Genomic DNA, 24,701 nt, shown 5'->3' with positions numbered 1-24,701 from the left:
AATCGGCCACATTCGAAAATATTTCAACCAAATTCGAAAATATTTCTATCGGATTCGAAATGATTTCAACATGATTCGAAATGATTTCAACATGATTCGAAATTATTTCAACATGATTCGATATTATTTCAACCGCATTCGAAATGATTTCAACATGATTTGATATTATTTCAACCGCATTCGAAATGATTTCAACATGATTCGAAATGATTTCAACCACATTCAAAATGATTTCAACATGATTCGATATTATTTCAACCGCATTCGAAATGATTTCAACATGATTCAAAATGATTTCAACCGCATTGGAAATGATTTCAACATGATTCGATATTATTTCAAACGCATTCTAAATGATTTCAACATGATTTGATATTATTTCAACTGCATTCAAAATGATTTCAACATGATTCGATATTATTTCAACCGCATTCGAAATGATTTCAACATGATTTGAAATTATTTCAACCGCATTCAAAATGATTTCAACATGATTCGATATTATTTCAACCGCATTCGAAAATATTTTGTGACCCGACTTTAGGGCCATATATCTCAGGGTCACTTGGTGCTAGAAACTCCAAATTTGAATATGTTGTAATGCTAGTACTATTGTGTTTGCATACCAAATTTGGGGTTTCCAGCTATAAGTGACCCCGAGATATGTGGCCCCAAAATCGGGTCGCAAAATGTCATTCTCTGCTGCAGAAAAGTGCTTGACATATTGCCTATATCTATTGGATTATAAGATTTACTTTGAGCTGACCTTTTGTTTCATTAGATCTTTAAAGAATTACCGAATTCATCATCGATTGTCATATTGAGGTATATATTTTTGCCTTTAAATTCATCATAAAGAACGTTCGTACCAGTTAACAAACCTAACGACAATTCGTATTTCGCATGAATTGAAATTGAATTTCGGACACGAAATACGAAGTACGAATTAGACATGTGCAAAAGGAAAAAATTTGTTTAGTTTCGTTTCGTTTTAATTCGTTAATTCATTAATTTCGTTTAGTTATATTCGTTAACTTCCTTAAATTCGTTTTCGGATTTCGTTTCGTTTTCTACCGAATTCGAAAAATCGGCCACATTCGAAAATATTTCAACCAAATTCGAAAATATTTCTACCGGATTCGAAATTATTTCAACATGATTCGAAATTATTTCAACAGCATTCGAAATGATTTCAACATGATTCGATATTATTTCAAACGCATTTTAAATGATTTCAACATGATTTGATATTATTTCAACCGCATTCGAAATGATTTCAACATGATTCGATATTATTTCAACCGCATTCAAAATGATTTCAACATGATTCGAAATTATTTCAACCGCATTCAAAATGATTTCAACATGATTCGATATTATTTCAACCGCATTCGAAAATATTTTGTGACCCGACTTTAGGGCCATATATCTCAGGGTCACTTGGTGCTAGAAACTCCAAATTTGGATATGTTGTAATGCTAGTACTATTGTGTTTGCATACCAAATTTGGGGTTTCCAGTTATAAGTGACCCCGAGATATGTGGCCCCAAAATCGGGTCGCAAAATGTAATTCTCTGCTGCAGAAAAGTGCTTGACATATTGCCTATATCTATTGGACTATAAGATTTACTTTGAGCTGACCTTTTGTTTCATTAGATCTTTAAAGAATTACCGAATTCATCATCGATTGTCATATTGAGGTATATATTTTTGCCTTTAAATTCATCATAAAGAACGTTCGTACCAGTTAACAAACCTAACGACAATTCGTATTTCGCATGAATTGAAATTGAATTTCGGACACGAATTATGAAGTTCGAATTAGACATGTGCAAAAGGAAAAAATTTGTTTAGTTTCATTTCGTTTTAATTCGTTAATTCATTAATTTCGTTTAGTTATATTCGTTAACTTCCTTAAATTCGTTTTCGGATTTCGTTTCGTTTTCTACTGAATTCGAAAAATCGGCCACATTCGAAAATATTTCAACCAAATTCGAAAATATTTCTACCGGATTCGAAATGATTTCAACATGATTCGAAATTATTTCAACCGCATTCGAAATGATTTCAACATGATTCGATATTATTTCAACCGCATTCGAAATGATTTCAACATGATTTGAAATTATTTCAACCGCATTCTAAATGATTTCAACATGATTCGATATTATTTCAACCGCATTCGAAAATATTTTGTGACCCGACTTTAGGGCCATATATCTCAGGGTCACTTGGTGCTAGAAACTCCAAATTTGGATATGTTGTAATGCTAGTACTATTGTGTTTGCATACCAAATTTGGGGTTTCCATCTATAAGTGACCCCGAGATATGTGGCCCCAAAATTGGGTCGCAAAATGTCATTCTCTGCTGCAGAAAAGTGCTTGACATATTGCCTATATCTATTGGACTATAAGATTTACTTTGAGCTGACCTTTTGTTTCATTAGATCTTTAAAGAATTACCGAATTCATTCAAATTCATTTGTTATATTTCTTTCGTATTCGTTGTTATTCGTTATTGCATCCGAATGTCCGAAAGATGCAAAATTCGGCCAAATTTCGATTAGTTACGAAACGAATTGCACAAGCCTAGTACGAATTAATTTTATTACGAACCGTAACGGAACAGAACAATTGGAACTTATTGACGGCGCCCATGTCTACTAGCTGGTGGTTGTGTAATGATCGATTTAGTGATTTAGGGAATGCTTTAGAGGATGGAACTACTCTACTTCTATCTACTGCTGAGTGTGCAGCTAGGTTAAAATCACCCCCCCCCCCCACTATTAAGTGTGTGGAATGAAATCTATCTAAGGTTTCAAAAGAATTTAGAAAAAAAGATTGTTTGTGCGTCATTAGAGGCGTATATTGAGGCAATGGTGACCGAGTGTCCTTTTATTGAGCCTTTTAAAATCAAATATCGACTGTCAGGGTCTTTAAAAACACGTTGGGTTTCAAAAAACTACTAAGTTCCTTACAAAAAATTGCTACACCTCTAGATTTAGTGTTGTATGATGTGCAATAGAATTGACTGTAACCCTTGTCAAAAAATGTAGGGCTCCATTTTCTTTAATAAACTGTACGTTATGTTTTGAAAGGTTATTGATATGTTAATTATTGGATATTTATATTTGGTTAATAAAATGGCTGCTATGTCCAATTTACTTCAATTATGTGTGGTGTGGTCATTAGATGAAAGGGTGGGGTTATTGGTATAGCAGGTAACAAGCCATAGTTAATACCATAGTCATGTCAGTTTTGTGGAATGCGGCCAAACTGAGATCTCAGAAGTTACCATTTTTTTGTGTCATTTGAAAACCTCTCAATATCCTGCAGGATTGACGTTGAAGAGTACAAAAGCATCTTGGCGATAATCATAGCTGTCTGGGAGATTAACATTTCCCCAAAGATCCTGCCCAATGTGACCCTGGGCTATCATATATTCAGTACTTGTAATGATCCAATGAAATCTTTGGCATATGTCGTAAAGATATTGTCTGGAGAAAAGGAAGCTCCTAACTATTACTGTAAGGGACGTGGAGAATTCACTGGTTTTATTGGTGACAGCACTTTCCATACAAATTATGCCGTGGCCCAGTTACTTAGTTTGTATCGGTATACACAGGTAAGTGACCATGTAAGTGATATATTATGTGTGTAACACGTGTGTTCAATAGATGGCTTAGTACAGTCTTGGTGGAATATTTTTAGGATTACTTTTCTTTAATGAATGCAGATCAGAATTAACAGACATTTGAATATTTCAGGTACAGAACATTGTATCTAATCTAATGGCCCCCTGAGCCATGATTGGCCAAAGGCCCCACACTATGTAAGGCTGCTTGTATAGCGGCTGTACATAGTGTAATGAATGAGAGCAGCAAAATTACATTTAGAAAGGAACAAATGTAATTTAAAACTGCTTGTGGCTGTAATGTATTGTCGGATTCCAGCAATGCATATAAAAATCATGAAAAAAAATGGTGTGGGTTCCCCTCACTAGTCCATTACCAGGCCCTTCAGGTCTGGTATGGATATTAAGGGCAACCTAATGCCAAAAAAAAAAAAAAAATGTCATGGGGTTTCTCCCCCAAAACCCACACCCAGCTCTAATCCAAGCATGTAACCTGGCAAGCCACAGGAAAGGGGGGTGAGAGAACAGCCCCCCAACTGAATCATACCAGGTCACATGCCCTCAACATGGGGAGAGTGCTTTGGAGTCCCCCCAAAACACCTTGTCCCCATGTTTATGGGGACAAGGACCTCATCCCAACCACCATTGACCAGTGGTTGTGGGGTCTGCTTGTGGGGGCTTTATCGGAATCTGGAAGCCCCCTTTAACATGTGAATGGGTATTGGGTACATTGTATTTTTTAATAAAGGAATTGTCAAAAATCTCTCATTTTTACTTTTTTGACACTTTTTTTTGGTGAATGAGTAGGGGCATAATGTACCCGATACCCATTCATATGGGGGGGGGGGGCGGGATCTGGGGGCTCCCTTGTTAAAGGGGCCTTCCAGATTCCAATAGGCCCCAATCCACAGACCCCCACAACCACTACGCACGCACCAATGGCGCGTTACCGCAAGAGGAAATCCGTGCCAACTGAGCATACGCCAATGACGCCTCAGTGCGTCAACCCGCACCTGCACAGAAGACTTGATGGAAAAAGGCAGGAAAATGCCCAGGAGGTGCACAGGAAGTGACCTCAACCTGATGGAAAAAGGCGTGGAAATGCCCAGGAGGCGCACAGGAAGTGACCTCAACCTGATGGAAAAAGGAGGGAAAATGCCCAGGAGGCGCACAAGAAGCGACCTCAAACTTTCCTATATAAGCCCAGCCCAGCAAAATTGCTGGATTATCTTTAGTCCCCCCTTGTTCCTGTGCTAGTGTGTGATCTGTCTGAACTTGTTGTGACCTGGAAACCTATTTGACTACTCTTGATTGCTGCTTGCCATTGACCTCAGATTTGTACCTTAACCATTCTACTTCTTTGCCCCTTTTGTACTCAGCTGCCAGATTGGAATCGACCCCGGCTTGGATCTCGACCATTCTTCTTCTGATTAACCCTTTTTGTTGCCCAACTGTTCTTCACCTCGGCTTGCATCTCGGACTAAGGCTTGCACGGTGCTATGCACCCCTGGCACCCATGCCACTCGGTCTCCACCAAGTCTCTGTCTCCATCTCCAGAGACTTTAAGGACCCAAGGTGCAAGGGAGCCCCCCCCACTACTTCGGTCTCACATCAGGTTCGTGGCCCTCGTGACATAATAATCCAGCCATGTATGAGACTGAGGGGAGTGCTTCCGCCTTTGAGGCCCTATGCCAACAAGTGGCCTCTGTGTCTCAGGCCCTGACGTCCATACAAGAGGGGTACTTTCAACTAGAATGTCGGCTGACTGAAATGGACAATCCCTTAGTTCTGAGCCCTGCAGAACCACCTGTTATGGCTATGGAGCATGGCCCATCTCTACTCCAGCTCCTGAACCACGTGTTCCTATGCCAGAATGCTTTTCAGGGGTTTGCCACAAGTTCTGGGCTTTCAGGAACACCTGTCGGCTATACTTTATCTTACAGCCTAGGACTTTCTCTTCAGAGGATACAAAGGTCGGGTTCATAGTATAGCCTTACACACATTCAGTCCTCTCAAAAAGCCTCGGTCCCAGCTAGGTCTGTCACATTTCTCCCCTTTCGGCAGGAGACTAACACAGGAGGAGACTTCAGACGGGTTGACTCCGAAGTTAGTCAGGGGTTCCAGTCCTCTAATGCTGGTATCCACACAGTACCCCAGATAAAGTGTCCCAAACAGAGCATTACTTACCCAGCCAACCTCTGCCTCTCTCGGAGAACACACCCGTCGCTGGGGAGAGGCCTGGACTGGTCCTTCTCCCTGGAGTGCTTTCAGATGCTGGAGAGAAGACAGGGTGACTGGGCTCACTCCGTAATGCTGCTGGGGATCTGGGCTGACCGCCCAGCATCCCTGGGGTATAAAAGTGGGGACTGAAGTCCCATCCACATTTGGTAGGTGAAAATCCCCCAGTTCTTGCAAAGCAAGGCTGACATCCTCTTGTCTCAGTGCCACACCATTATCTGGCATTGTGTCAGTGGAGACCAAAGTTTCATACCCCAATATCAGCTCAAGCTGCAGTTGTGTGTAGGGGCCAGTAGCATTCTGCCCTGTTAGTAGCTCAGCTGAGGGCCCCACATCATCCTCTCTGGCTAACAGTTGGGGAGTGACCATCATCTTCTCACCATGGGCCCCTAGAACTACTGCAGGTGAGGGGCAGAGGTCTTGGACCCTCTGTCCGGTGGCCAGCACTTCAGCTGGAGGAGTCTCTTGTAACTCCACAGTTGCCCTAGCTGGGCAGTGGTTGGTAGCACTCTGACCTGTTGCCAGCACTTCTGCTGGGGACTCCACATCCACCGCTCCGGTTAACTGTTGTGGCAGGAGGCTGGCTTCCTCCACTCCCAAAATGGTGTAACTGCCATGGGGAAGGTGAGCCGGCTGATTCCTTTTCCGTTCCCTCATCTGGCTGCTGGGATGACATTTCTCTATCACTGTCTTCCAGGTGCACAGATCTTTTCTGGAGAGGAAAGACTGCTTCCTCCACCCTGGCCAACTGTTGGGGAGGGACGACGAACACATCCTCTCCCTTCTCCCCCTGTATCCTGATCTGCTGCTGGGAAGTGACCACCACCTTGTCACCCTGAACCTCCAGAACAGCCACAGACGTGGGGCAGAGGCCTTGGACCCTCTGTCCGGTGACCAGCGCTTCAGCTGGGGAAGTTCCTTGTAATTCCAGAGATACTGCTGTTGGTGCTTGACAGAGCACAGTAAAGTTTGGCCCTAATACCAGCTCTTCTGCTGGAGGCTCATCCGGTTCTTCTTCCTCAGCAGAAAAGTTTATCAAATCCCTTGTCCCTGCAACTAGTGTCTGGGGATAGAGTTTCACCATCTCCTGTCCGTGGAACCCAGAAGATGCTATCAGTGCTGAGCAGAGGTTAGCAGAGCTCTGCCCTGTTGTCAGCACTTCAGCTTTGGGGATGGCAGTCTCCAGATTTTCCACTGCCAGTTCTCCGGCATGCTGCTGGACAGGCTCATTCGTCCATCCAAGATCATCCCATGCAGAAACAGGATCATCAAGACCAGTCAGCACTTGCTGCATCCGCCATAAGACCTCCGCATCCATAGCTGCGGGGGCAGGTTGGCAAAGCACACTGTTACTCTGCCACATTGCCGACTCTTCAGCCAGGATTTCAGAGTTGTCCACTGGTATTTCCGTATAGTCCCAGGCAAAGGGAGCCCAGCCCTGGCATTGAGCAGAGTCTAGCAGCTGTCTGTAGGCGATCTCCAGCTCCCATTCCTGATCGGCCAGAAACTCCAAATCTTCCAGTGCCCAGTGCACTTCCGAGACGTTCAGTATCTCTTTTCTGTAATCCATGATTTCATCCAACCGCCACTCCAAATCACTCTCAAAGTTAGAGTCCCCTGTCAGCTTCACATACAACAGTCCCAGGCCGCCATAGCCAAAGCCTTTTGTTGGGCTGTCATCCGCTATCCAGGGATATGCTTGGGATACATGCCACCGGAGGGCTCTGTAACTCTCATCAAGCTTCATCTCTGCCCAGACCAGCCTGCTTAATTCAGCTGTCTGCTCCTTGTGTGGTTTTTCTCCTAAAAACGGTACCCGCAATCCATGCGGCGACCAGTACCTTTCCTGGTTGGAGGGGAGAACTTTTCCCTGGTGGCGCTGCTCACGGGCTAGCACTTCCTTCCAGAGTCCGCAGCGAATAGAATCAAACCATCCCAGCAGGACCTGCTCTGATACTGGTCCTCTGTGCTGTAGCTGCATCTCTTGCAAACTTCTTCTGAATTCCTTTTTCATGGTGGCTGGTATCTGTACCTCTCCTCCTCTCCTGCTATCCGAACCTTGGATCCAGGTGGAGGTTTGGATGTTCCAGACTGCAGGAAGTATCCCACTGCTTGCCAACAATGTGACCGAACCGATCCCACACTCGGATTGAGTGCTTCCGTCAGTATACCACTTCCTAAGTCTGAATATAGAGATCAGATATTCCAACCGCTCACAAGCACAAAACAAGACGACACTTGCTTAGTGCTAACATGGATTCATTTCCTAGAACGAAAATGCCAAGTATTTATAATACAATAGAAGACTAAAACCTAACCTAATTAGCATGAGCTAATTATCTAAATCAATACTTAGACTAGTTGACTGACCGATAAGACTTTTCGGCTCCTAGCTCATTAACAATTCAATAAACATTACCATAAATATAAACACAGGTTTAATTAGCACAAACAACAATGTGTGAATACTCAATACTCAGACTAGACTCATTTACACAACATACAGGTGGCTGGAGTTCATGACATTAGCATCTAACAGTTTGTGTCCCAACAGCATGAGGCAACACACATTATATATACATATATACAGCATTAAATCTGACTAGCACAGATTATAGTGGGGTTCTCATTCACCCTGTGCCCCTTAAAATCCAGAGCCCATATTCTGTCGGCAAGAGGCTCACATTCAATCCTCTCAAAAAGCCTCGGTCCCAGCTAGGTCTGTCACACTATTAAACTGGCCCTGGAAGAATGGTGATATCTATTAGAAGGAGCCTTGCAAACAATACTTATCTACACTGATCATAGGAATTTGGAATACCTCCATACAGCTAAACATCTGAGACCTACACAAGCCAGATGGGCTCTTTTCTTCACCTGATTTCAAATGCATATCACGTACCATACGGGATCCAAGAATTGTAAACCCGATGCTCTATCCCGCATGTATCCCACATCAGATAACTCGCAAACGACGGAAGCGATACTCCCTGCCTATAATTTCTTCCTACTTATGGATGACCTCTTGTCCAGGATTAAACTGGCCTCCTCTCTAGACCAACAGCCCTCAGGAGAACATCTGCAAGAAAAGGACGGACTTTTCTTCCATGACCATGCTGTTTTTGCCCCTTCAACTGAGAGTTCCCGTGCTCAAACTCTGCCATGACAACAAGTTAGCAGGCTATTTTGGGGTGACCAAAACCACCAATCTGCTTTTGCAAGACTTCTGGTGGCCTACCCTCAAAGCAGACTGCCACGCTTACGTCAATTCCTGCCCGTTGAGCAATCACAGCAAAACGGAAAATAATTAATCATGGGTCTTCTACGCCCCCTGCCTGTTCCCTCCAGACCCTGGGAACAGATCAGCATGGATTACATAGTGAAGCTACCACCCTATGATGGGTTTACATCAATATTTGTTGTTGTGGACAGCCTTACAAAAATGGCTCATTTTATTCCTATAATTGATACTCCTTCTGCCCCTGAAACAGCTCAGGCTTTTATAAAGTAGATCATACGCCTCCATGGGGTCCCCAGCAGTATTGTATCGGCTCGTGGGGTCCAATTCACCTCTAAATTCTAAGGTTTCTATAAATGTAAGGTTTCTGCGTTACATCAGAGGGGGGCGGTGTCACCCATACATCACTGGGGAACCCCATGGCTTCCCTCACCAGCGTCAGAGGGGGCGGGGTCAGGTGACGGGTGGCCCCTCCCTCCTAATATAAGAAACGTCAGCGATGGGATCACCGCAGTGTCTCCGCAGTGGAGACAGAAGACGGATGCATGTATGGACAGCGCTGGACTGAAAATCACCCGTCGCTGGATCAGATCAGCTGTCGCTGGACCCCGGAGAGATGATCATCCATCCCTTTATACACGGTTTAGGAGATATTTGCCGAAAGACAGGCACGTCATCGTGGCTTCGCCGAATGACAGCGGCGGAGCAGCGAGACCCACCGAGAAGATGGATGCACCAGACTACAGGGGACAACGGTGACTTCGCTGGCTCCTGTGTCAGGTAAGTGACACATAATGGACTACTATGCGATGCATAGTAGTCCATTGTGCTTTACCTTTGCAGGGAATGAAAGAGGAAGTAAACCCATCAGGGTTTACTTCCTCTTTAAAAATTAGCACTTTAGATTGTGAACGTTGGAGTCCCATAGACTTTAATAGGGTTCTAAAGTTCATACGAAGTTTAGGTCTGTTCGCAGGTTCTGGTGCGAACCGAAGAGGGGGGTGTCCGGCTCATTCTTACTGATCGCCAACCCCTCATTCCGAACAACAAATCTGCCATCCTCCCTGTTTACTTTCTTCCTGGCCTTGTTAATCCACTCTACTGACCTTGCTAAATCGACAGGTCGTCCGTGCCACAATGTCGGACCACACTATTAACATCTCTGGAAATGCCATGCGGAGAAAAAAATCAAATTTGAAATCTCGCACAATATCCAACATGGACCTGAGCCCAAGTCATTGCCCCTACATGTAAAACTAGAATGTCAGGCAGCCTGTCCAAACGTGCAAATCTGTGCACTTCTGGAATGGTCCCATTCCATAGCATCCCGGGAACCCCCAGCCAACTAATAGAAGCCTCACTTCTTGAAATGCCCAATTGTCTACCCTTGGGCTGCACATTTGCCCTCCTTGCCCCCCAAAAGACATATGAATGGCCCAATGTTCAGAGCAGTCCTTGGGTTCCACCTGAAAGAGAAGAAAAAACAACCCACATAACAATAATTGCTCGCCTGAGCAGGTGTATCAAAGACCCACACATCCCATGCACCCCTACTACTCAGCTAGACTGTCAACAAGTGGGGCCTAACATATGACTTGAACCGCCGTGACTCCCATCACCCAATGCATTTTACCGCTGCCTCGTCCAACCCCCATCTGACCGCCTCTGTAGCAGCTCCAATGCAGAATGAATTTTTCTGATCTCCCAACCCCAGGGTCGCCAAACATTTTTTTAAAACTGCAATGAACTGAAATCTCATTAACGAGTTGCCGTCCCTATGTATCAATAATGACCCTGCCACGTTCGAACGTTCCACAAGGAATCCCTTAACCAACCCCACTGGGCACAAGGGCAATCCTGGTATTGAAAATACCTGCACTTTCTTGTCCTTGACCAGCTGATCCGTTTTTGATCTGCACACCAATATAGACAACCAATCATCACCACAGATGACCTCAGCCACCCCCAAACCCCCCCTTTAACTTCTTGGAAGGGCTAACCAACTCACTTATCCAGAAAGCCCCAAAAATGCCAGAGAGAATGGTGCTTTAAACAAGACCACCTCTGGGAAGAACACGTATGAACCAACTGTCCTATTAACCTACCCAATAGCTCAAAAGAAATGGGTCGCCGGGTGTCCCTACTTGGCATTGATCGCCGGTATCCCTTCATTGCCTGCCTTACCCAAAAATCTTTCATAAATTTCAGGGCAACCCTGAAATTTAAACCAAAAAGCCAACCCCACCAACTTCTTTTCCAACCCGCGATACAGACACCCCGGTTTCCAATTTACACAAAACAAAGTACAGTACCATCAATCTTAAGTCCTGCTCCTCCTGACCATTCGTGACTTGCTGCACCAGGGACAACCATTCTCACCATACCCTATTATAAGCCACCCATGTCGCCTAGCTCACCGACTGCCTTATCCATCCAGATACTCTTCCAAGGCAACTTTCCACAGCCCTTCGGTGGCATCTCCTGGGAACTTGTCCCACCGAAAGCGAGACAAAGCATCAGCAATGACGTTTTCTACTCCCGGGAGGTGAACAGCATAAATAAAAACATTCAGCTGTAGACAACGAGAAACTAGGTGTCTGAGTACTGGAAACTGGAAACAGCTCCAGCAACAACATGTTATTCAACAATCCTGCCTCTTTCCACAAATCTGGCCAGGGCCCTGCACTCCACTAACCTTCAAAGAAGGCCCCAAAAACCGCTGATCCAGCCACATCTGTGTACAGTTCCAGATCAAAATTGCTAACCGGCCCTGACATCCATAGTGCCCTTCCATTGAAATCATCCAGAAACACGTGCCAAATCCTCAAATCTTCCCTATGCTCCCATCTCAGTCGCACATAATGAGTGGGGGGCCGTAATGCCCACCGTATTTACCGACAGCTGTCTGCAAAACACTCTCGCCATTGGCAGGATACACGCAAAGTTCAACTTACCCAACAGTGACTGCAGTGTCCGAAGTTGCACCTTGCGTAATCCCATTATCCCCCCGAATCTCAGCCTGCAGTGCCAACAGCTTATCCTCTGGTAGTCTGCACTCCATGGCGTCTGAGTCCAGGACAATGTCCAAGAAACTCAGCACAGTCATCGACCTTCGTGGCATTGTCTGCTTTCCTTATGGCTAAGCATAATGGGCCGGAGAGCTTCGGTCTGCCTCTTTAAGGTGATCCTTAAGGCCGCGTACACACGCGGGGACTGTTCGGCCAACTTTGTCAGCTGAACAGTGTTTCGGCGGACAGTCCGCCCGTGTGTGGGCGTTCAGCGGACAGTTTCAGCGAACAGTCCGCTGAACAAGGTTTTTCGGAATTTCCGAAAAACTGTCCGCTGAAACCTTGTTTCAGCGAACAGTTCCCTCGTGTGTAGGCTTGTTCGACAAACTAAGTTCCGCGCATGCTCAGAAAGGATTTACACGCCGAAAGTTATAATGCAGTGTATAGGACGTCGTATTTTTCGTCCCGTCGTACGTGCCGTTCACGTCATCGCGCACGGTTTCAGCAAACTGTTCGTACGTCGTGTGTGGCCATGTCCGTCCATGCTAATTTTGAGCGGACTGTTTGCCGAAACTGTTTGACGGACAAAGTTGGCCGAACAGTCCCCGCGTGTGTACGCGGCCTTAGTATATATTTGCCAGTACACCATGGATCGACACAAAGTAATGTCCAAACGGATAGTTTATTGCATGATCACAACACAAGAAGAGTGCAATGTTTCAGAGTCACACAGGCATGTGAAACATTGCAATAAACTATCTGTTTGGACGCTAGTTTGTGTCGATCCATGGTGTGCTGGTAAATATCTACTTTCTGACTTGGACCAGTATCCAGCTGGTTGTTGCTGCAGCATCCAAGCTTTGAGAGCTTATCCAGGAACGTGTGCGAAGAGAATATGAAGTATTACTTTAAGGTGGTTCTGACACACTCTTCAGGTCATAGTGTTGGTGTTTGCAGTATGGAAGAGTATTTTCTATACCTCGGACTGGATTTCTAGTGCTCCTCTCATGCATATTCCTGTCAGTGGGTCAGGCTGGGCTCCTTAGCTGAGGGAGAGGCAGTTAGTACCCAGATGAACTCTTTTGGCAGCAAAATACCTACCTGGTCTGATGACTGTGAATGAGCTATCTGTAAGCCGCTTGGTCTTTAAACCCATGTTCCTCAACTCTTCTGCCTGCCAGCCTGCCTCCCACTCCTGGCAACCTTCTCACCTTGCCCACTTCCAAGATGGCCACTGGGGAAGTACTTGTTGAAACCAAAGCTGGCCCCCTCGTGAGTTCTATCCACTTGACTTGTTCACCATAATGCATTATTCCCTTGAATGTAGACATTTAGATTTCTCTTCCACAATTGCCACCAGAAAACATACTGGAAGACAGTGCAGCTGCAGCCCATCTGAGAGGAGATGTAACACACAACTTATGAGGTCATTCACAGATAAATTCCAAAAATGGAGAAAACATACTTGTCTTGGAAATGCAGTGTCACAGTTCCATGAAGCCACTCACTTCTGGGAGGCAGTCTCCAGACACTGACCGCTGACCTCTTCTGAGGAACATAGGCTGCACTGCTGCATGCAGGGCCAGTAAGCACATGATTTTTTTTACCCAAAAAGATCCACAGAAGGGGCTCTCTGCCTTATCAGAGCATTTTGCATCCCAAGGTCAGGGACTGTGCTACATGAGAGGCTGAACCTGAGCAGAAGACCACCAAAGGTGGCAGGCAAGGGCTTCTTCTCTTCACACTGGCTGTGAGTTCCATGAGGACAAAATAAAAAAGGAATGGGCTGTTGTGTGGGTGTTAACTTTTTATATTTATGCACTAGTCCTGTGGGCGGAAGTGGGCGGAAGTAGGTGGAGCTACCATCACATGTATGCTGCCATGGAGGCACCAGGAAAACATTTTTGCCTTTAGTTATAGTTATTTTTAGTAAATCATCCCTGATGATTGTTTGATTTTTTCATATTTAGGTTTCTATGCCTTACTGCTAGGAAACTGTTCCAAAATGGTAGAGACTCCTCCAAATTGTTGATTATATTTTTATATTCTTTAACCACTTACAGACCCCCTACCGTCGTTATACATTAGCAGTTTGAAGAGGAATATCATTGTTATGGCAGCAGCTAGCTACCATAACCCCGGTATCCTCTTCTTCAACGGGTGGTCCACTTTCAGATAAAAGTGGTCTCTGTAGCAGATTTGCCACAAGATTTTATTGGGGGTGGGAGAGAAGCCCCCCTCCTGCTGTGCTCCCATCGTCTCCGCTGCTTACTGGAGCAATCGGTAGCGGCGGAGGCGATCAAGTCCGTTTTTCTCTGAGCCTTGACGCCGAGTGAGGGAAAGATGGCCCCCACTCGGCTCCATAGCATTGGAGGGTGGAAGCGACGTCACTTCCGACCAATGCTCTTAAAAGGAGATTTTTTTTTTTCAATTGACATTATTTTTTTAATTGTATTTTAGTGTAAATATGTGATGTGAGGTCTTTTTGACCCCAGTTCTCATATTTAACAGGTCCTGTCATGCTTTTTTTCTATTACAAGAGATGTTTACACTTCAGAGTTCTCGTAGCTATCAAAAATACAGTCGCATTCAAACTAATCTCAGTTACCCCTGACCCTCAAGGAAGATATATCATCCTTATTGGCAAAATCAATAATGCGATGTACACTATGGTAAACATATATCCCTAAATTCAGGTCAACTATTGCCGCGTACACACGGGCGGACTGTATGGCCTACTTAGTCCACCGAAACACATTTCAGCGGACAGTCCGCTCGTGTGTGGGCTTCAGCGGACTTTTTCAGCGTGCAGTCCAGCGTACTAAGTATTTCGGATTTTTCGAAATACTGTCCGTCGTACTCGCATTTCGGCGGACAATCCGCCCGTGTGTATGCCAGTCCGCCGTACTTTTGAAATGAGCGGACTTTTCCCGCCCGGAGAAAAGTCCGCTCATTTCGAGCGGGTATCCAGGTAGGCGCAAAGGAGACGTCGCTGGCCCCGCCACCTGGTATGGACTTAAAGGGGAACCCCAACGCCGAAAAAAATCGGCGTGGGGGTCCCCCCCAAGTCCACAACAGACCCTTGTCCGAGCACGCTACCCGGCCGGCCAGGAAAGGGGGGCGAGCGAGCCCCCCCCCCCTCCTGAGACGTACCAGGCCGCGTGCCCTCAACATGGGGGGGTGCCCCACCCCAAAGCACCTTGTTCCCATGTTGATGAGGACAAGGGCCTCTTCCCAACAACCCTGGCCGTTGGTTGTCGGGGTCTGCGGGCGGGGGGCTTATCGGAATCCGGGAGGCCCCTTTAATAAGGGGGCCCCCGGATACCGGCCCCCCACCCTATGTGAATGAGTATGAGGTACAATGTACCCCTACCCATTCACCTGTAAAATAAAAGTACAAAAAAAACACAACACACGAGATAAAATACTTTATTGCACAGCTCCGGGGGTCTTCCGTCTTCGGGGGTCTTCTCGCCGGACTCCTCCGCTATCTTCTTGTAGCTCTTTTGCTAGCGGAGGAGTCTGGCTTTCTTCCTCGCCGCCGGCCTCTTCTCCCGACTTCGGGGGTCTTGTCCCCCTCTTCGGTTCTTCTGCCGGGCCACCGCGCCTTCTTATAGCTCTTTTACAGGCGGTTTCCCGGTCTTCTGTCGCCGCCGCCGCCGCCTTCCGTTCTTCTTCTTCTTCTTCTTCTCCAGGAGATGTTGCCTCGACGATCTCTCCGGCCGAAATGCCAGGGACGCACTGCGCGGCCACTTATATAGGGACAAGGGACGGTGTCACATGGCTTTATGTCACATGGGTTGGTGTCACATGGTGACCCCGCCCCCTTACGATGTCATAGTCCCCGTGTGACATCAACCCATGTGACCAACCCATGTGACATAAAGCCATGTGACACCGCCCCTTGTCCCTATATAAGTGGCCGCACAGTGCGTCCCTGGCATTCCGGCTGGAGAGATCGTCGAGGCAACATCTCCTGGAGAAGAAGAAGAAGAAAAGAAGAAGAAGAAAAAGAAGAACGGAAGGCGGCGGCGGCGGCGACAGAAGACCGGGCCACCGCCTGTAAAAGAGCTATAAGAAGGCGCGGTGGCCCGGCAGAAGAACCGAAGAGGGGGAGAAGACCCCCGAAGTCCAGAGAAGAGGCCGGCGGCGAGGAAGAAAGCCGGACTCCTCCGCTAGCAAAAGAGCTACAAGAAGATAGCGGAGGAGTCCGGCGAGAAGACCCCCCGAAGACGGAAGACCCCCGGAGCTGTGCAATAAAGTATTTTATCTCGTGTGTTGTGTTCTTTTTTGTACTTTCATTTTACAGGTGAATGGGTAGGGGTACATTGTACCCCATACTCATTCACATAGGGTGGGGGGGCCGGTATCCGGGGGCCCCCTTATTAAAGGGGCCTCCCAGATTCAGATAAGCCCCCCGCCCGCAGACCCCGACAACCAACGGCCAGGGTTTTCGGGAAGAGGCCCTTGTCCTCATCAACATGGGAACAAGGTGCTTTGGGGTGGGGGGGCCGCGTGGCCCCCCCTTCCCCAAGGCACCCCCCATGTTAAGGGCACGCGGCCTGGTACGGTTAAGGAGGGGGGGCGCTCGCTCGCCCCCCTTTCCTGGCCGGCCCTTGTAGCGTGCTCAGACAAGGGTCTGTTGTGGACTTGGGGGGGACCCCCACGCCGATTTTTTTCGGCGTTGGGGTTCCCCTTTAAGTCCATACCAGGCGGCGGGGTCAGCGACGTCTCCTTCGCGGGCCCCACCTACCTGGAGACGCGCTCGAAATGAGCGGACTTTCCTCCGCGTGTGTGGGCGAGTCCGTTCATTTCAAAAGTAGGGCGGATAGTATGGCGGACTTAGTACAGTCTGCCCGTGTGTACGCGGCTTAAGTTTCCTCCGTAAGCTGTGGAAAAAAAGTACAAAACCTCAAACAAGGGGCGAACCTTTCTATGTGGAGACTTTTACCTAGTGCTAGATGCCCCCATTGATGTTAGAGGCCCGTCCACCAAGAAACCACGCCCAACGCCACTGATCCAATTTCTCCAGGCTAATTAGTTGTTCGATATCTGGAGGTGTCAACGTGCTATGGAATGGGAATTCACATTCTTCTCAAAACCCCATTGCACCTACTGCAGAATAGATCTATTTGTGGGAGATAAGCAACTTCTCCTCAACGCTACTGGAACAAACATCCAACCTATAACATGGTCAGACCATGCTCCTGTCTCAATGGCTCTTGGGGACAAACCTAACAATTCCCTTTTCACCCATTGGAGTAACGACCCACACCTAATGACAATCCCTAGCAATACAGCTCTCATTCAAAGTCGCTTGAAAGAATATTTTGATCTAAACAAATGATCAGTTTTAAACCCATCTATCGTATGGTCAGCCCACAAGGCATTTATTCGTGGTACGCTCATTAAATTGAGCTCTCAAGCCAAGCGCCAAAGAACACAGCAGCTAATAGAACTACTAGACAACATAACCAAATTAGAACTAATAAACAAAACAAAACCCATGCCATCCATCAGTGATAACATTTTTCAAGCCAGAAATTATCTTGATCCTTCCCTAATGCCGAACACGCTAAATTAATGCTGAAATTACGCACAACCACCTTCTACACGGCTGGGAATAAAGCCAGCAAATTTCTAGCTAATCAAGTCAAACAAAGAAGAGCTAAACAAAGGATTCCCTACATCATACACCCCACTAGCGGTGACAAATTATACCATCAGAAAGACATATCAAATGCCTTTCGAACATACTATCAGACATTATACAACCTAAACGATGACCCCCACAATCGCACAACCCACAGAAGATAACATTAAAACTTTCCTTGATCAATTGATGCCCCCCAAACTATCCCCCGAACAACTTACATCTCTAAATAGTCCATTCACAGCCACAGAAATCACATGAGCCATATCAACACTTCCATCTGGCAAAGCCCCAGGCCCTGACGGATTTTCGGCTGAGTATTACAAATAGTTTAACACCACTTTACCTCCACACATGTGTCAATTGTTCAACACTGCTGTGTCCTCAGGCGCCTTTCCTGACGAAATGCTATCTAAACCAGGGAAGGAGCTGGTTACCCCACCCAATTTCCACCCCATCTCACTATTAAACACGAACCTCAAACTATATTCAAAAGCTATAGCACAAAGACTAGCTCCAATCGTGCCCCATCTCATACACCCAGACTCTCACTTCCCGATCCAGCCATGTGGGCTCTCTGCCCTCCACAGCTCTCACCTCCCATGTGCTCTGGTGGCTTTCATCTCCTGATCCAGTAATCAGATATGTGCTCCAGTAATTTGACACCCCCCCCCCCCCCCCCGCATCCCGCATTACCATGGCTATAGAAGTCTTATAACAGCTTATAGTTGTGATGATGCACAGTGTGTGTGTGTGTGTGGGGGGGTGGGGGGTGGCAGAGAGCATCTGAATTGGGAGTAGTACAGTAAGAGCTCAACTGCCAATCCAGCCACATGGTCAGCACTGCCATAAGCATCTAAATGATCTCCTTCAGCATTAAGAACAGACCTGAGAAAATATTGGGCGGTATATATCCACCATAAAATCGATTTGCGGCGGAATCACCAGAACCAGATGGCTTGCACCCGAGGGTACTTAGGGAACTCAGTCAAGTACCGTATATACTCGAGTATAGGCCGACCCGAATATAAGCCGAGGCCCCCAATTTACCCCCAAAAAAACTGGCAAACTTATTGACTCGTGTATAAGCCGAGGGTAAGACATGCCTGTCCATCCCTGTGTGTGTGTCCGTCCATCCCTGTGTGTCCGTCCATCCCTGTGTGTCCGTCCATCCCTGTGTGTCCGTCCATCCATCCCTGTGTGTGTGTGTCTCCATCCATCCATCCATCCCTGTGTGTGTGTGTGTGTGTGTGTGTGTGTGTGTGTGTGTGTGTGTGTGTGTGTGTGTGTGTGTCCAGCCTACCTGTGTCCTGAGCCTTTGTCCCGAGCCTCCGTCCCGTGCCGAGCCTCCTTGCCTCCGTGCCTCGCCGCCGTGCCTCGCCGCCATGCCTTGCCTCCGGTCCCGTCCCGTCCCGTCCCGTGCCGTGCCGTCCTGTGCCTTGCCTCCGTCCCGTGCCCTCTTCGTTCGTCGGCGGCCATTGTAAAATTCAAAAGCTGCGCCGCCGCCTTCGCCTGTGATAGGCGGAACACTGAATTTCCCAGCAGCCTGTGTTCCGCCTATCACAGACGTCGTATCATCCTCGTCCGTAGTACGAGGATGATACGAAGTCCGTGATAGGCGGAACACAGGCTGCTGGGAAATTCAGTGTTCCGCCTATCACAGGCGAAGGGGGAGCCGGAGGCGCGGCTTTTGAATCAGAATGGCCGCTGTCTGTCTGCTCGACACGCTGATCGAGCGGGCAGACAGCGATGACTCGAGTATAAGCCGAGGGGGGCACTTTCAGCCTCAAAAAAGAGGCTGAAAATCTCGGCTTATACTCGAGTATATACGGTAATTGCCAGACCATTGTTCCTAATTTTTACTGACAGTCTACTGACTGGAATGGTACCAGCTGATTGAAGAAAAGCCAATGTAGCACCAATATTTAAAAAGGGTCCAAAATACATCCCTGGGAATTACAGACCACTTAGCCTAACATCAATAGTATGTAAACTCTTGGAGGAGATGATAAGGGACTATATACAAGATTTTAGTAATGAGATCGGTATCATTAGCAGTAATCAGCATGGATTCATGAAGAATCGTTCTTGCCAAACCAATCTATTAACCTTCTATGAGGAGGTGAGTTGCCATCTAGATAAAGAAAGGCTCGTAGGCATGGTGTATCTGGATTTTGCAAAAGCATTTGACACAGTTCCCCATAAACATTTACTGTACAAAATAAGGTACGTTGGCATGGACCATAGGGTGAGTACATGGATTGAAAACTGGCTACAAGGGCGAGTTTAGAGGGTGGTGATAAATGGGGAGTATTCAGAATGGTCAAGGGTGGGTAGTGGGGTCCCCCAGGGTTCTGTGCTGGGACCAATCCTGTTTAATTTGTTCATAAACAACCTGGAGGATGGGGATGGGGTAAACAGTTCAATCTCTGTATTTGTGGATGATACTAAGCTAATCAGAGCAATAACTTCTCCGCAGGATGTGAAAACCTTGCAAAAAGATCTGAACAAATTAATGGGGTAGGCAACTACATGGCAAATGAGGTTTGATGTAAAATAATGCATTTGGCTTGCAAAAATATCAATGCAATCTATACACTGGGGGGAGAACCTCTGGGGGAATCTAGGATGGAAAAGGACCTGGGGGTTCTAGTAGATGATAGGCTCAGCTAACAAAGCAAACATATTGGCATGCATTAAAAAGGGGATCAACTCCAGAGATAAAATGATAATTCTCCTGCTCTACAAGACTCTGGTCCGGCCGCACCTGGAGAATGCTGTCCAGTTCTGGGCACCAGTCCTCAGGAAGGATGTACTGGAAATAGAGCGAGTACAAAGAAGGGCAACAAAGCTAATAAAGGGTCTGGAGGATATTAGTTATGGGGAAAGGTTGCGAGCTCTGAACTTATTCTCTCTGGAGAAGAGACGCTTGAGAGGGGATATGATTTCAATATAAAAATACCGTACTGGTGACCCCACAATAGGGATAAAACTTTTTTGCGGAAGGGAGTTTAACAAGACTCGTGGCCACTCATTAAAATGATAAGAAAAGAGGTTTAACCTTAAACTATGTAGCGGGTTCTTTCTGTAAGAGCGGCAAGGAGGTGGAATTCCCTTCCACAGGTGGTGATGGGGCATCGATAGTTTCAAGAAGCTATTATATAAGCACCTGAACGACCGCAACATACAGGGATATACAATGTAATAATGACATATAATCACACACATAGGTTGGACTTGTGTATTTTTTCCAACCTCACCTACTATGTAACTATATGTAACTATGAACCCCTGAAGGCTTCTCGCAGAACCCCGGATGAGAAACACTGGTCTGTATAATTCCATCCCATTAAAATTGTTCTCAATATCTTATCCAGATCAGTTATCGAGTCACCGACCCTCGCCTGAGTGATGGCAAAATGTATCCGACTTTATTCCGTATGACCCCAGACGATCGGGTCCATTATACAGCCCTTATAAAACTGTTGCAGCATTTTGGGTGGAACTGGGTTGGAATATTAGCAGCATGGGACGGCAGCGGTGATGAGGAGGCCCAAGAGCTGAGCAAGATGATGAGCCAACACGGGATCTGTACAGAATATATCCTCAAAATCCAAGAAGTTATTAAAAAAGATCATTCTCGGGATATCATCATCAATTATATTCTTGGTAATTCAACAGCTAAAGTTGTCATAGTGTGTGGAACTGCCACAATGCACTTTTTTACTCCTTATATGTACTCGATATTAAATCAGATCACATTGATTGTCCCACCTTCATGGAATAAACTATATACTGAGAAAATAAATGACTCTATAGCGATCAACTGCAGCTTCTATTTTGTTTGGCCACAACAAATGCCCATAAATGTCAATATTTATCCCCGTGGATTCAAAGTCTCCCACTGCTTACATGACCCGATAATGGAAGATATTTGGCTTCATTCGTTTCATTGTCTTTCCCCAAACAAAAAGAAAAATGATCTTTTTTCTTTAGTGCATTCTTTTTTGCCAGAATTTTGTACCGGTTTAATAGAGTCGTCCTCCATATTTGCTGCAGATACACCAATACCTTCCTTTGCATACACGGCTGTATATGTTCTGGCCAAAGCTCTACATGACATGAAAAAAATATCTGAACACAATGGATTCCAGCACAGAGTAAGTTGGATAATAAGTGTTTATATTACTCTGACCCTGTCCTATATTATACAATAATTATCAGAATGATCGGCCATCTCTCTCCTCTCTCTCACTGTCTGGGCAATCAGGAAAACATGTAAATGTCATGGGATATTTTTGGTCTTTTATTTATATTATATGTAGCACTGACCCCCGAAGGAGCTGCTGGTTTTATTGGGCTTACCGTTACCTTCTTGATCTCATCTCTGTCTTGGGCTTTCCCATGGTAGATGGCCCAAAGGAATGTAGAAACTGACACACTGGATCTTCTTTTAGGTTATTTATTTGAAAATAGAAACAAAGTCTCTCAATTTAAGGTAGAGGGTTAGGAAGGAAGTTCAGGAACGTTTGGACTTCAAGAATAGAAAGTCTCTTATAGAAGAAATCCAGAGAATTACTGTTTCACAGCTGGATTTTCACAACCCCCGGATAGACCTCCTCTCACTAGGCCTAGCAGCCGGTAGGGTGTTAAGTAAAGCAAAGTCTCTGCCACAGACTTGGATGTAGAACACTTGAGAAAAAGTCTCTGCCACAGACTTGGATGTTAAACTGAGGGACGTAGACAAATTTAAAGAGCTATCACACGGTACCAGTATCTCTCAGCCTGTCCGGCGATACCGTATGAGTGTAGATCCATGAAGTGTCCTTCAACTGAGCCTCCAGGCTCTTTTAGAGAATCCAGCCTTGTGTGTGGCCTTCTCCTGAAGAGTCCTCCCTTGGATGCTTCTCCAGTTGTTGGGCCTCTCCTTAGTAGAGACGGCACCGGACCACCTTTGGATCATTAGGCCTCGATATCCATTCAGGCCTGTCCCTGCAGTTGCTTCGCCTCGGGCTAACCAGCCCAAAGACTTGGAGTTGCATGGATCCTCACCCCAGACCAGGAGGGCCATGAGGGCTGGTCAGGAGGATCAGGACCAAACAGACAGAAAATATCTTCTGGAACACCCTGAAACACGTGATGTCAGTACCTCAAATATCCTCTTCCAGAGTGCAAAGCAGGACAAATACTCACACTGGGCTGGTTCCGAGGGAAAGGAGAGCATCCAATACAGCCAAACTGTGTTCTCATACTTGCCGGCGGTGACAGCGACACCTGCGGCCAAGGAGAACTCAGTGCAATCCAGCTAGACTGGTACTGAAACCATAATTTAGCAAAATTAGCTTTCAGGAATATTCATTTTCAAAAACAAATATATACTGTATATATATATATATATATATATATATATATATATAATTTTTTTTTACTAATTGCTTTGTATACACCATGTTAGGAGACACATAAAAGAGGAACTGCAGTCTGCTCACATAATTTGTAATAAAGACATCTTTGCCATTCTGAAGCTTCCCTCCAACCACTTTGCATATTATTTTATCTATACTGTGATTCTGTACTTGTCAAATATGCTGTGGAAATCTCCCTCCACTGAGTCTGGCTGAATCCATTTTAACTGTGGGCAGCTGAAGCTGCTGCCTGTTCACTTCCTGGATCTACACAGACACACAGAGGCACACCCCCAGCTCTGCAGCTTTCATTGGACCTCTTATGACTCACCCCCCCTCCCTTTCTGGCAAACTCTCACGAGAGTGATGCCACGTACACACGACCGTTTTTTCCGTCAGAATAAACTCTGAAGGTCTTTCCGACTGAGTTCTTCTGAAACGGTCTTGCCTACACACAATCACACCAAACTCCTACTGTCTAGAACGCAGTAACGTACAACACGTAGGATGGGACTAGAAAAAAGAAATTCAATAGCCAGTGGCCAATAGCTACCATCTTGTACTTGCTTCAGAGCATGGGTCGTTTTTGGTCTGTCAGTTTTCCCGATAGGAACTGATTCCGTCGGAAATCTTTAAAACATGTTCTATTTCTAGGTCCATCAGAATTTTCAAAAAAAAAGTCAGATGAGGCCCACACACGATCGAAATGTCCTATGAAAAGATTCCGTATACCTTTTTCTGCCAGAAAGTCCGACTGTGTGTACGCAGCATAAGCCCTTGTACACGCGGTCGGATATTCCGACGGAAAATGTCCGATCGGACCGTGTTGTCTGATAATCCGACCGTGTGTGGGCTCCATCGGACTGTTTCCGTCGGAATATCCGACCGACAAAGTTTTAGAGCTGGGCTATAAAATTTTTCGACAACATGATCCAATCGGACTTTGTCCGATTGTTTGTAGAGAATTCCGATCTGCCAAAGTGCCAGGCATGCTCTGATCAAATTCCTAGACCAAAGCTATTGGCTACTAGCCTGAACATAGTCCCGTCGTAACGAAACAATGCCATCACGTTCTGAACTATCGGATTTTCAGACAACTTTGTCTGACTGTGTGTATGCAACACCAGTTTGAACAAAATCCGACAGATTTGGTTGTCGGAATGTCCGACTATGTGTACAGACGGCTAAGAGTTGTGCATGATGTCATAATCCTAGGCTAATGACCAGACAAGAAACAGGAAGTGGGCTGTATTAAGGAAAATTGTTGTCCATACTTACTGTAATTTTCCTTTCCTGGATCCTCCCCATGTCAGCCTACTGTGGGTCAGCTCCGCCCCCTCTGACCCCTACAGGACAACATTTTTCCTAGCCCATAAAGGGCGGCTGTCTGCCCACACCAGATAAACTGGGTGGGAATCCTCCGGCTGACATGGGGAGGATCCAGGAAAGGAAAGGAAAATTACAGTAAGTATGGACAACAATTTTCCTTATTCCTGGACCTCTCCATGTCAGCCTACTGTGGGAT

The 24,701-nt window shown here is 46.0% G+C and overlaps 1 protein-coding gene across 1 annotated transcript in view; it reads left to right on the top strand.

The window, feature by feature from the left end:
* The first annotated feature begins 21,190 nt into the window (after window positions 1-21,190).
* Window positions 21,191-24,701, top strand: part of LOC143927158 (vomeronasal type-2 receptor 26-like) — a 52,861-nt gene continuing 49,350 nt past the window's right edge. Inside the window, exon 1 of the mRNA XM_077451108.1 lies at window positions 21,191-21,931. Coding sequence (XP_077307234.1) covers window positions 21,191-21,931 — 741 coding nt within the window. The remainder of the gene's footprint in view (window positions 21,932-24,701) is intronic.

Source organism: Lithobates pipiens, unplaced genomic scaffold (genome assembly GCF_037356315.1).
Source record: "Lithobates pipiens isolate NorthernLeopardFrog02 unplaced genomic scaffold, aLitPip1_a1.2 Scaffold_23, whole genome shotgun sequence".
NCBI lineage: Eukaryota > Metazoa > Chordata > Amphibia > Anura > Ranidae > Lithobates > Lithobates pipiens.
This window is presented reverse-complemented; position numbering and strand designations above follow the sequence as displayed.